We start from the raw sequence: 13,434 nt of genomic DNA, 5'->3' as shown, positions 1-13,434 counted from the left end.
TGGCAATCTCCTTCAATGTGAACTAAAATTCATCCAGATGATACAGTGACAACGTGCAGCCACTCTCCAGTGTGTGTGAACAAATGGTTCCCCCAGCCTCTCACCTTAAATAAGGGCAAAGTAAGCCTTAATGACAGAACACACTGGCCGATCCGCTCCCGATCCCCCTTAGTGACACCGCTCCTATGGCTTTCTGTTCACTCCGCCAGATCCGTATCCAAGGCACCGCAAACTCCCAGCCAGTTACCAAGTTATAAAATTAACAGACAGCGTTTCACATGAGCAGTTTCACGATCTCGGCCGCTACTGGAAACACAGCTTCACCCGACTCTCCTCCCTGACGCGTTGCGTCACTATTCACGTGACTTTCTCAAAGAGTATAGAGTTGGGTGTACAGAGGTGACTTAATAAAGCAGAGCTGTTGTCATAGTGATCCTCATTAAAGGGACTAAGCTTCAAACTAATCAAAATCAATAACGGCCTATATATAATAATAATAATTGACAAAATTACATTAAAAATAAGCTAAATTAGGAAATATATTAAAAAATACGACCGCCATAATTGCACAGCCCCACCTACTGGGCAATTACAGAAAAAAACTCTTATCTAAAATTACTACACTTAATTCCTATTGCATAAGGTAAATCAGTAAAGGCGACGGCATGCCATCTAATGGATGTCTCGAGAAATAGCAGTCTTGCTTTAATACACCTACAATAATTACCATCTTCATAAAACAATTATTAAAAAAATTATTAAAAAAAACAACTAATATAGAAATATCAAGTACAATACTAAATAACTGAATTAAAAACAAATAAAACCTACCACTAATGAAGCAATAACGGAGAGAGACGGAGCTAATTCAAAAGATCTATAATTAATGACAAATAAAAAACTAGAATAGGGGACCAATTGGATGCAAATTTAATAATTAGAAATAAAGCAATTCAGGTCGAATTCCACATTGTGTCCCAGTGGTACAAGTGTACGGAGCTTGTGTATCCACCGAGACTCAGTTTAACGACATTATTGTCACCCCCCAAGTGAGGTTTATATTTTTCAATCCCCCATACCAATAACGAAGAGGGGTCTCTATTGTGGAACTGATCATAGTGTCTGGACAAGCTATGTTTTGGAAAACCATTCTTTATATTTTGTGTGTGTTTCCTCAGTCTCTTCCAGAGTTCCCTTCTAGTTCTTTCAACGTACTGGATTCGACATGGACATTCTAAGAGGTAGACTACCCCTTCCGTTCTACATGATATGAAGTCTTTAATCTGATACTATCAGTTACTGTTGATTTGAAGCTTAGTTTTTTCTTTTTGCTTTCTTTCATATGCCTACAAGTATAGCATGTTTTATATGGAAAAAAAACCCTTACCTTCAAAGAAGGAGAACTTCCTTTGGGGCGGGGGGTCCAGGAGATTCTTTGCAATGAGGTCTCTCAAAGTAGATGCTCTACAATACGTAAATCTGGGCTTTTCTGGTAATATTGCCCCTAAATGTTGATAGGCTTTTAAGATATTCCAATATTTTTAAAATATTTTTTCTATTTGTTTATGCTGCATGTCATAATCTATAACAAATGGTGCACCGCTCATAGCTTCTTGGTTTTTAGTTGAATCTTCAATCAGTTTCTTCCTATCAATGGCACCAACCTCCTGTATTTTTTCTTTAATAAAATTATGTTGGTATCCCTTTTGAATAAATTTGTCACAAATAAATTCTGCTTGTTTCATGAATAATTCCTGCTTCGTGCACTTTTGGTAAGTTCTTCAACCACGGTGTATGATGACAGCTATCCAATGGGAGGTAGCTGTTCCTATCAACCTGCTTAAAAAGTGTTTGTGTTATCAAACACCACCTTCTTTTGCAATTTCAAGATCTAAAAAATTAATGCTCTCATCGCTAATTTCCCATGTCAATTTTAATTTCTTACTGTTCGTATTCAAGTCAAAACCAAAATCCATCAGGCTTTCTCTATTGCCTATATTTTTATACCAGTAAGTAGACATCTCGATCTATATCATAGACTTGATGTATCTTTAGTCAATTTTACAGTCTTAGAAAGAGTGCAGGAAAATCCAAGAGGAGGCAATTGGGACAAAAGTATACTACAAAAAGAAACATTGTGAATCGAAAGACTTAATGCTACTGTCTATCAAGGTCTAAATGAGGTACTCACATACAAACCCTTTCTATAGAGTCAATAAGCAATGGATAGTCTTCTTGGCTACAAGTAAAGTGAGTATGGTATTGATCTATCCGTTTTTTTATGACCTACATGGCCCTGTATGGTTAATTATGGCATGGAGTGATTATTATCCTCCATTTCATTATGATTTGGACATGTATTGTACTTCTCAGTTGTATTTAATACTTTTTCTAGGTAAGGCTCTTTCCAATCACATTTCGTAAGTTCTTATCTTTATGATAATGTACTCTTTTGCTCATAAGTCTTGCTTTGCCTCCTTTTTTACACATGTAGGTCCTATTATTACTACTATATGATTAAGTTGATAACAAAGCTTCATTGGTGAATAATAGCCCGTATATATCAAGCCAATGTTATTCTAGCCACAGATGCATCTGATTTTTCAGTAAGTATAACATGATATGACGTGATACATCCACAGATTCAATATATTTTGTATATTAAATAAATATATTTTTTGTATCTATATGTAGTGCTTCTAGGTGACTTAGCACCCAAAGATTCTCCTGAAGAAGCGGCTCTCCACAAAACATGTTGAGCTTAGCTATTAACGGAAGGATATGCTAGTTAAAGCTGGAAGTCTGAGAAATTGGAATTAATAGATATCTTGCTGTACCGAGGGTGGTTTTTAGACCTTTTCACTGAGTTCAGTGTTTTACCACTTGCCGCCCGCCGTATAGCAAAATGACAGCGGCAAAGTGGTTTCATTATCCTGATCGGACATCATATGACATCATCAGGGGGCGCGCAGCGCCGAAATGCTGTGTGTCAGTCTGACACACCACAAATCCGATCGTGGTATGAAGCCTCTGACAGAGGCGTCATACCACGTGATCAGCTGTGACCAATCACAGCTGACCAACGCAAAAACCAGTAAGTGCCGGTAAACGGCTTTCCTCAGTTTACGCTGGCAGGGAGAGCCGATCCCCCATCATTGAAGTGGTTAATGATGTATCAAAGTTGTAATTTTTTATATACACCTGTGTTTTTGTGCCTATAAAGTTCATGATTCCTGGTAACCCTATTATTGCTTCATAATTAGGATGTGGCACATTTTACATTTGTTGGGTTCCCACATAGTCACCTGGCGATTACCCACTAGACAAACCAAAACTTAGAAATAGTTTTCATGCTATTATGGCAGGTTATAGGTAACCACTGTATATAGGCATTTCTGTTATCTGTGACACTCTGACCCTACCATATACGTCATCACAATCCTTTGTTTTCACCATCGTTCAGTTAAAACTGGTTTTAAGTACTCAAGGACCCTGCAATAGGATAGGTGTATATATTGGTGTAAAAACAAAAACTAAATTGAGCTCACTCAGGACTCAGACGAACACAGTGCTTGGGGAAAGAAGACTGTCGCTTCCAGGAATTTGAAATTAAATTACAGGCTCCTCTGAATTGAATGTTGCTGTATTTATGTTATCATCTGTAATACATCTTTAAACCAAGCTAAGCAAATTCTTTTTATTATTATACTTTTGAGTTGCTTGAATTATTGCATACTATGCATTTATCTGAAAGGTTAAACATAGGAACCTATAATGTTTAACCCTTTATTACATGATTTTGGGTAGTGAGGGTTCCTAGGGGCAGCAGGCAGCCACCTACAGTTTGTATTGGTTGTCAATTACTGTATATAATTACTGTGTTCCAAGATGTTGTCCTGCTTGGTAGGGAAATCCAGCAAATCCTTATTGTTGAGGTCTCTACAAACCCTGTGCATTTTTGTTGGTGGGATAGTAAATTGTGTTCTTACAGTTCACCCGCTCTGTGTTTATACATCTAGACATTTAATAATAGCAGAGCAGGGTGACAATTTGTCCTGTTCTAGCTGTTGGCCCCAGGTGCACCTATACAGAGTGAGCAAATTATTTCCTTCAGCTTCTCTACCCCTTATTTCACTGTTTCTTGAGTGACTATAACTTATACAATACTATGACTATCTAAGCCACAGGTGGAAAACACAAGGCCCGTGGGCCGAATCTGGACCACTGGTGTTTGCAATGTGGCCCACACAAGTGCCGCGGCCAGCCACCACCTCCTGTTCACATCATCAGCTTTCCAGAGTCATGGTCTCCTTGGCAACAGGCTTAAACACTTCCTGCTCTCTCCTCAAGTCTCCCCAGTGGCGCTGGCTGTTTGTGTAGCTGGGTGCATGCATGATAGGTCGTGCATAACCTACAAGCGGTGGAGGTACCTGACAGCTCCGGCAGCTGTGTTCTCCATCCAGCAGGCTGCATCTCAAGAGCAGGCTTTTGAGGACTTAGTGCACCCAATAGTGGCCATGAAGTGCTTTAAAAGCCATCTTACAACATACCTCTTACATCTTACATGTGAGTGCGATTGCTTTTGATGATTTTATTATGCTGAAATAAAACATATTATACTAGGGCAGAACTAAACTCACTGGTTCTGGAGCTGATCTGCCTACATTGGGAGGCACTAACCAGAGTCCAATAAACAGGGAGGGAGCTGCCTACATAGGGAGGTACTAGAGCTGGGCCAGGTAAGAGAGAGTAGAGATGTGAGGTTTGCTTTGGGAAAGGGGGGGGGGTTGAGGGCTGTGGAGGCAAATGTGTGCAGAGGTGGGGGATTGGGGCAGAGTGGTGGGTGCAGATGTCAGAAATCCCAGATGAGGGATTAAAATTAGATGTTGCTGAACCCAGCACTCTGTACCTAGTGCACTCCTAAACCCGGCACCCCGTACCTAGCGCACTCCTGAACCCTGCACTCTGTGCGTAACGCAACTCCTGAACCCTGCACTCTGTATTTAGTGCACTCCTAAATCCTGCACTTTGTACGTAGCGTATTCCTGAACCTTGTACTCTGTACGTAACTTACTCCTGAACGCTGCATGTAGTGTACTCGACTTCTGATGGTGGGGGGGGGGGGCTCTTGACATCTGATGTAAAGAGGGGTGGGGTGCTCTGAACATCCGCTTATAATCATGAGAACAATTCCATGCCAGTTAAAAAGGGGGTTCGCACACCACTGGTATCATCCACAAGTAACTTTATTGTAGACTGCTAAGACAGAACACCATGACAGACCCATGTTCTGTCTGAGCAGCCTCCAATAAAGTTATTTTTGGATGATGCCAGCAGTGTGCAACCTTACTTTTTAGAGGAATTGCATCATCTGCTACAGGAGTGTGAGTAGGTTCTGTGCCGGTCTGCACCTGCACTTCACAGCACTGCAATAGTTACATACCACGGCAGGTGGAGCAGTAAACTTTAGATATACTGACCAATTCAATGCCACTTTACAGAGGCATAGAGGACCATAAACTGCAATCAAATAACCTCAAAATGTCCAAGAAAGGAAGGTTCATGCAGAGGGAAGGGAATTTAATGAACAATGGGAAAGCGATTATGTGCTTGTGCTTAATGGAGACAAGCTGGTATATTTTATTTGCTACAAGGCAGTGATGAAGGAATACAATTTACATCAGCAATTTGAGACCAAACACGGAGCCGAAAAATGTTAACCTTAGCAACAATAATAACAAAAGGTCGAAGAATTAAATGGCAGCCTGCATTCTCAAATGAATATTTTCACAAAAATTACAGCAAAAAAATGATGCAGCAGCGAAAGCCAGCTTTCTTGTGGCTGAAGAAATTGCCAGAGATTCAAAGTGCTTTTCAGAAGATGCATTTGTAAAGCAGTGTATGCTAAAGATATGTGAACAGGTGTGCCCTAAACAGAGACAATGTCAGCTTGTCAAGAAACACTATTGCAGAGTCAGGGACCTAGCGGGTAATCTGACAACACAGCTGGCTGAAGAAGCACATAGTTATCTGGCGTCATCATTAGCTGTTGACGAAAGCACTGACAATACTGATACAGCTCATCTAGGGATCAACTGGGAGTGACAGCTTTAATGCAGTGGAGTAATCCATAAATTAAATTAAATTACCCTGTTAAAAGTTGGTGGGGGGTTACTAATGATGGTGCACCTGTAATGTGTGGAGGCAGAACTGGCTTGGTTGGGCTGTTGAAAAAAAAAAGTAACTGCCACACAACGCTGATAACATACCATTACATTATCCACCAAGGTTCTGAAACTGGATAACATAATGACCACAGTCACGAAAACAGTGAACTTTCTTTGTGCACAGGGCTGAATAATCATCAGTTCCAACAATTGTTTAAGGAGGTGGGCACAGAACATACAGATGTGCTATACCATAAAGAAGTAAGGTGGCTGAGTAGGAACCCCGTTCTCAAGCGCTTTTGGAAGGAATTGCTCTTTTCATGCAAAGTAAATGGAAGACCTTGCCTGAACTGTCATATCCAAACTGGCTGTGTGATTTTGCCATGTTGTGTGACATAACAGAGCATCTCACCCAACTGAAAAAAAAACACCCAACTGCTCCTAAACATGCGTTTACCAGCAGCAGTGTACATGAGGCATAAGATGCACATTCAAGAGTCTTTTAAAACTATTAATACTTCCTGCCGACACCAATGATTTCGGAAGAGAGTTCGACTTCCTTATCGCCCTGACAGTGAAAAACCCCCTATGCAGCTTGAGGTTAAACCCGCTTCTCTTCCAATCTCATTGTGTGGTCCCGTGTCTTCTTACACTCCTTGAGACTAAATCGTTTCCTACTGTACCTACGTAGGGAAGGCCATAGAGATGTTAGGATATCAAGATCATATCGCCTCTTAAGCGTCACTTCTCCAGGGAGAATATGTTTAGTACTTGTAGTCATTCCTCGTAATTGAGATCTTCCAGTCCCCTTATTAATTTTGTTGGCCTTCTCTGGAATCCCTCCATTCCAGCACATCCTTAAATATCTTCTTGTCATTATTTTTCCTATGCTTCTACTTTTACTAAAACCAGTAATAATTTAATGTAGCAGCAATTTTTTAATAGGATAATAAAGGATGCATAGCCCTTTGAGGGCAACCATAATGCTGCCCCTGATGAACTTGAGTTTGAAACCCCTGATGTAAGCGATCGGTGTAGGAGCAGGGTGGCATAGAAAAGTTATACCTGGGGGGATGGGGGTGTTAGTGAGTATAAAATCTGACCCACACCGTGTGTTCATAAAGTTCCTACATACAAAGTTGTGCTTGTATTTTTTCTAAACATAGTTAATAGTCTCTCTGATCTTGCACCCCCTGTACTGTAGTATATGTGGGATTTAGAACTGTGAAAAATTATCAACAGGGCAAGTTTTGCTTACCATATACTGAGGTAGGCTAGGGAGAAGTCCCTGATATAAGATCTCTACAGGCATTTGTTCAACATCTTCTTCACCCTAATGTTAAACAGAAAATCAAAGTGAAAACAAAAGTTTTTTCATAGCACATCAAAGCCTATTTTTGAAATTAAGGAACATAAATTTTACATATGTAGCACTAACTCACGGTGGAGCTGCTGATTTAAAGCGGGCTGTTACCGTCACCTTTTTACCTGTAGTTTCACCGATACCAGACTTAGAGTCCACGTTGAGCTTATTATCTGACAATGTAGGTAACAGTCACTTTAGTACTTTTCCAAAGCTTTAATGGGAGATAACTGGAAGAAGTAGCAGGAAAGAGGTAGAAGAAGAGTTGCAGGGAAGTTCAAATCCCTTTTCTTGGTGTAGCACTAAGGAATTGAAATCTCGGGGATGAATGTATCTTCAGTTCAGGATTAATTCTTTGCCCGCCCGGATAGGTCTCTCTCACTAACCTAGCAGCCGGAACGTAACACGAACAAAAAGTCTCCGCCACAGACTTGAGTAGAACAAAACTGTACGATCCTCTGCCACAGGCTGTAGTAGTTTTCGATGAACAGCAAACACAGTACCAGAACCTTTAAGCCGACCCGGCAGTACTTGTGCGGTAGATTAGATTAAGTCACCAGGCCCTTCTTAAGACCAGCCTTATGCATGGTCCCTTCCAAGACGGGTCCCCCCCTAGATTCTTAATTGTCCGGCTTCTTCCTGCAGGACAGACAGCACGGGACCATCCCAGCAGTAGTAGGCCCCAGACAGACTTCTGGGCCTACTTGCACGGCTGCAGCGACGCAACCCTCCAGCCCGGAGGGCCACGAGGTAGAACTGACTAGCACATACCTTTAGGCCAGGAGGGCCACAAGGTAAAGACTCAAGAAAAATGGCGTCCTCCCATAAATACTCTTTCCCAGAATACAATACAGAGGACCACCTCTGCAGAGTTATCTCCGGGAAAGAAGAGCACTCATATACTTCAGCTTGTTGCTTTCCAACAACGACCCATGGCGACGACACCCATGGGCACAATGTGGAACTGCACGCAAAACACAGCCAAACTGGAACAGAGGCTAAATTAACAATAGACTGAATCTGAACTATGTACATAACAGATGACCCACTAAATTTACCTATAAGCGATAGATTAAAAATCTACCAGCGCTATATATATATATATATATATATATATATATATATATATATATATATATATATATAGGCACACACACATTTGCAATATATGTATATTGCAAATTACCAGTCTGCAGGTGTGGTGAAAGCATTAGTTTTCTTTTTCGGGCTTGCTTTCCTTTATTTTCACTTTATGGTCCTACTAGCAACACACCTCCGGTAACACCACACACTCACCGTACTGTAGCCATGGAGGATCGGCACTGCCACCTGAGGACAAGTGTTTGGAACTAGGGAACATGTCCCCCTTTCCTCCTAACCCCTTCCCGCCTGAGCGTACGCAGAAGTGCGTACTCGGCTTTCCGGGGTTATACTGGGATGATGCCCGCAGCTGCAGGCATCATCCCGGTACTGTTTTGTAGAGCGAGCAATCGGCTTTCCTGGTATAACAACTGATGTGGCTAAAAGCCGCTCGGCTGTTATACCGGAGGAGCGGGAGGAGACGTCCCCCCCTCCCGCCGTCTCCCACCGCTCTTACCAGGCTTCCCGTTCCATTGGCAGGCCCGATGACCAATCGGCTGCCTCCGGTGGCTGGGGACGGGCTGGAACGAAGCTGAGAGCGGCTTTGTTCCAGCCTCCTAATTGTAAACACAGAAGCGACGTCACTTCCCGTTTACTCGGCTGCCAGCGGCGCCGGTCTTAAAAAAATACACAGTATTCAGCATCGCCAAAAACGGCGATCTGAATACTTTGAAGTGCAAAGGAGGGATCGGGGGTCTTTTAGACCCCCATCCCTCCATAAAGAGCACCTGTCACCACCTATTACTGTCACAAGGGATGTTTACATCCCTTGTGACAGCAATAAAAGTCATCAAAAATGTTTTTCTTTTTTTTTTTAAAACACAATTTATAAATATAAAAATAACTAAAATAAATAAGAAAAAAAAAACTGAACTTCAAAGTGTTAAGCGTATGTTCACACGGCGTAGTTATTCCAAAGGACTGTAATCTCAAATGAACCACCACCAGTAAACAAGAGGAGGCTTACCAGATGTAGATGACCTGGAGAGGCTTATGCCCCCCAAGTCATATAGGCTTGTAAGTCAAATGACTTAATGGATACACCGGACTGGGCTGGCACAACAGATCTTGAATCCAAATGCCGACTTGGCACAGACGTCAGAGGTCATCAGATTTGAAGAGCTCTTAGCCTCGGAACCTCAGACAACGTCTGTCTAGGAGAGAAAAAGGACTTTTGAACACCGAGCTTTTAACCTACTGGAATATTATCTTCAGGTCATCAACGTCTGGTAAGCCTCCTCTTGTTTACTGGTGGTGGTTCATTTGAGATTACAGTCCTTTGGAAAAACTACGCCTTGTGAACATACGCTTAACACTTTTGGACTTAGTAACCTATTCATTTAATTTCAATATATGTGCCAATATTTGCTGTGGTATGATTATGTTTTGGACTTGTTTACATTCACTGTAACAATCATTTTTTCACTTTTTTATCTTTGCACATATTAAGTTGTTTATGCAGCTAGGTTTATCTTGATTTATATCGCAAGCCTAGCTCGGGGAAAACTATCTTGCACGCCCAAGGTTCTCACCCTGCTCCACTCATCAGAAGTATACCATATGCACAATACCTGCGTCTTCGCAGGAATTGCTCATCTGAAGATTTCTTTCGACAGTCTGATCTTTTAAGACCAAGACTATCTGACAGGGGATATTCTAGAACTTTGTTGAGGAAAGCCTTCAATAAAGCTAGAATAGGACCCAGAGCTGAACTTCTATTCAAAAAAACTTCCAAAACTGAAATTAATACAGTGAAATTCATCACTCGTTTTTCTGCTCATGAACGATCTTTATGTTCGTTGATCTCTAAGATTTGGCACCTTTTAGCCGAAGATCATACCTAGGGTAAATACGTACGTCCTACACCAGAGTTGGTATTTAGGAGGGCAACCTCACTGCGTGATATTTTGACTAGCAGCCATTATCAACCCAATTCAGAGACCTTATCTCGCTCCCATAAGGGAACCTACTGTTGTGGTTGATGTAGCCGCTGCCCATGGATCTGTGAGGGCGCTGGCATATATCTACCTAATGGTCAATGGTTCCAATCGAGACAATATGCTGATTGTGCTACTCGTGGAGTGATCTATTGGATGACTTGTCAATGTCATGCATTTTACATAGGCAAGACCATTCGTGAGCTCGGATTAAGGATGAGGGATCATCTTCATTATTCCAGTGGAGGTAAAATTGTGACACCAGTCACTCGACACATAGGTTTACGTCACAGATTTGACAGTGATTTAATTTTTTGTATTGGAAGTTGTCTCCCCTAACCCTAGGGGTGGCGACTGGGAAAATGCTATCTTAAGGGCCGAGACTTATTGGATTGAAAAGCTTTCTGCTCTTAATCCGCCAGGAATCAATGAGGTCAACTCCTACAGACCTTTTTTGTAGGCGTTGACCCATGAGACCAATTGGTATCCCGTAGGACTTCATGGCACTATTTGTCTCTCATCATAAAATTTTCAAAATTCTTGGTTGTTCTTCCTATTGAAAGCCACCATTCTATTTCCTTTCCACTCTGTCAGTGGTTCTAGCTTTATGGTTCCCAAATCTGTGGATATTGCGATATTGTAGGGTTAAAATTTTATATAAACAATGGTTATCTGGACACTTTGATATTGAACCCACATAGTTAATACTATCTAATGGATTGATATATATTTATTTGTATTTTTAGATTAATATTTTTTATCCCCTCTTTTTCCTTCAATTACATTCCTCGGCTTTGGATTGGATCCTTGTGAATAGGGGCGATTACTCCCCATGTCCGACTTCCTGTTTTTCTTGGAGGTCTATTTCTCTTGGGAGAGTGTGCGATTCCCCATCCTCCTGTCTTCTGTGTTATATCCACTAGATGGCGCACACAGTTATCAGACTTGTGGATGGGCTGACGTTTTTGTTTTCTTTTCACACTTTCACAAATCGTCGTGCAGTATTGTGCATGTCCACAAGCACAGTCTGGAGTCGCATCCATTGATGTCATATTGCGGAGCCTCGGCGCACGCTACTGACATCTTAATGGATAGGAATCAGGTGCATCTTATGGCATTTAAGGGGAACTGATTTTTCAGATGTTCCCTGTGGCAGCTTGCATGGCGGTGGAGAGACACTCTGTGGAGTTGATTGACTGGTATGTGTCTTGCTATATGTGTTGATATGATTTTTATGATGTGTTCCTGTATGAACAATGGTCTAAAGATATGTTTTTGCACAGCTCCTGGTGGATCTGGTGCTTGTCTGAGATCTTGTGTAATACTTCATTGTGAACATTCTTTGAAGTTCGGATCCCTACTGAGTATATCCAGCCCGCATGATGTGATCTTGACATTATGCTTTGAGATCTCTCAGATAGGTTGGTGTTTCTTTTGATCACACTCATTAGGATTTGATCTGCGCTAAGACGTTTCAATCATTCTAACAATGAGCTTCTCTAATGTTCTTTATATATTATGTAGTATCGTATGTGGCTTTAGATGGTTCCTTGGACTATTTCCATCTACACCTGACTTCAATATCCACTTGGATAACACACTCTCTCCCCGCCTAATTACATGCTCTGTTTAGTGAAGACTTCATAGGTGTGTATCACTAATTGAAATACTTTGATTGTATACTTTTAATTTAATTACCTCAATTACATTGGCTGCGAGATAGATTTCTCCACCCTATGAACTTTCCAAATATTGTTTTTTTTTTTTTAAAGTATTTTCTTTTTTATGCCACAGTCTCATTATGTGACTTCACTTTTCCTGGTTCCCGGGAGATTGCCAATTTTTTGGCCTTGTGAGGCCCAAAATGCTGGTGCCGGCTATGTGGGCAAGTTCATTATTTCGCTCCTAAATTAATCATTTCACATGGGCCTAATCCTTAACCACTTGAGCCCCGGACCATTATGCTGCCTAAGGACCAGAGGTCTTTTTCCAATTTGGCACTGCGTCGCTTTAACTGCTAATTGCGCGGTTATGCAATGCTGTACCCAAACGAAATTTGCGTCCTTTTCTTCCCACAAATAGAGCTTTCTTTTGATGGTATTTGATCACTTCTGCAGTTTTTATTTTTTGCGCTATAAACGGAAAAAGACCGAAAATTTTGAAAAAAAATGATATTTTCTACTTTTTGTTATAAAAAAAATCCAATAAACTCAATTTTAGTCATACATTTAGGCCAAAATGTATTCGGCCACATGTCTTTGGTAAAAAAAATGTCAATAAGCGTATATTTATTGGTTTGCGCAAAAGTTATAGCGTCTACAAACTAGGGTACATTTTCTGGAATTTACACAGCTTTTAGTTTATGACTGCCTATGTCATTTCTTGAGGTGCTAAAATGGCAGGGCAGTACAAAACCCCCCCAAATGACCCCATTTTGGAAAGTAGACACCCCAAGGAAATTGCTGATAGGCATGTTGAACCCATTGAATATTTATTTTTTTTGTCCCAAGTGATTGAAAAATGACAAAAAAAAAAAAAAAAAAAAATATTTACAAAAAGTTGTCACTAAATGATATATTGCTCACACAGGCCATGGGCCTATGTGGAATTGCACCCCAAAATATATTCAGCTACTTCTCCTGAGTACGGGGATACCACATGTGTGGGACTTTTTGGGAGCCTAGCCGCGTATGGGACCCCGAAAACCAATCACCGCCTTCAGGATTTCTAAGGGTGTAACTTTTTGATTTCACTCTTCACTGCCTATCACAGTTTCGGAGGCCATGGAATGCCCAGGTGGCACAACCCCCCCCCAAATGACCCCATT

General features: G+C 41.1%; 1 protein-coding gene across 3 annotated transcripts in view; it reads right to left on the bottom strand.

Annotated features, from left to right (window-relative positions):
• The window catches only part of STRIP1 (striatin interacting protein 1), a 614,942-nt gene that overhangs the window by 215,723 nt on the left and 385,785 nt on the right, over window positions 1-13,434 (bottom strand). For all 3 annotated transcript variants that reach the window (XM_073615854.1, XM_073615856.1, XM_073615855.1), the window contains one exon: window positions 7,426-7,500. In XM_073615854.1, the coding sequence (XP_073471955.1) occupies window positions 7,426-7,500 (75 nt within the window). The remainder of the gene's footprint in view (window positions 1-7,425; window positions 7,501-13,434) is intronic.

The sequence above is a fragment of the Aquarana catesbeiana genome, linkage group LG02, assembly GCF_042186555.1.
Source record: "Aquarana catesbeiana isolate 2022-GZ linkage group LG02, ASM4218655v1, whole genome shotgun sequence".
NCBI lineage: Eukaryota > Metazoa > Chordata > Amphibia > Anura > Ranidae > Aquarana > Aquarana catesbeiana.
This window is presented reverse-complemented; position numbering and strand designations above follow the sequence as displayed.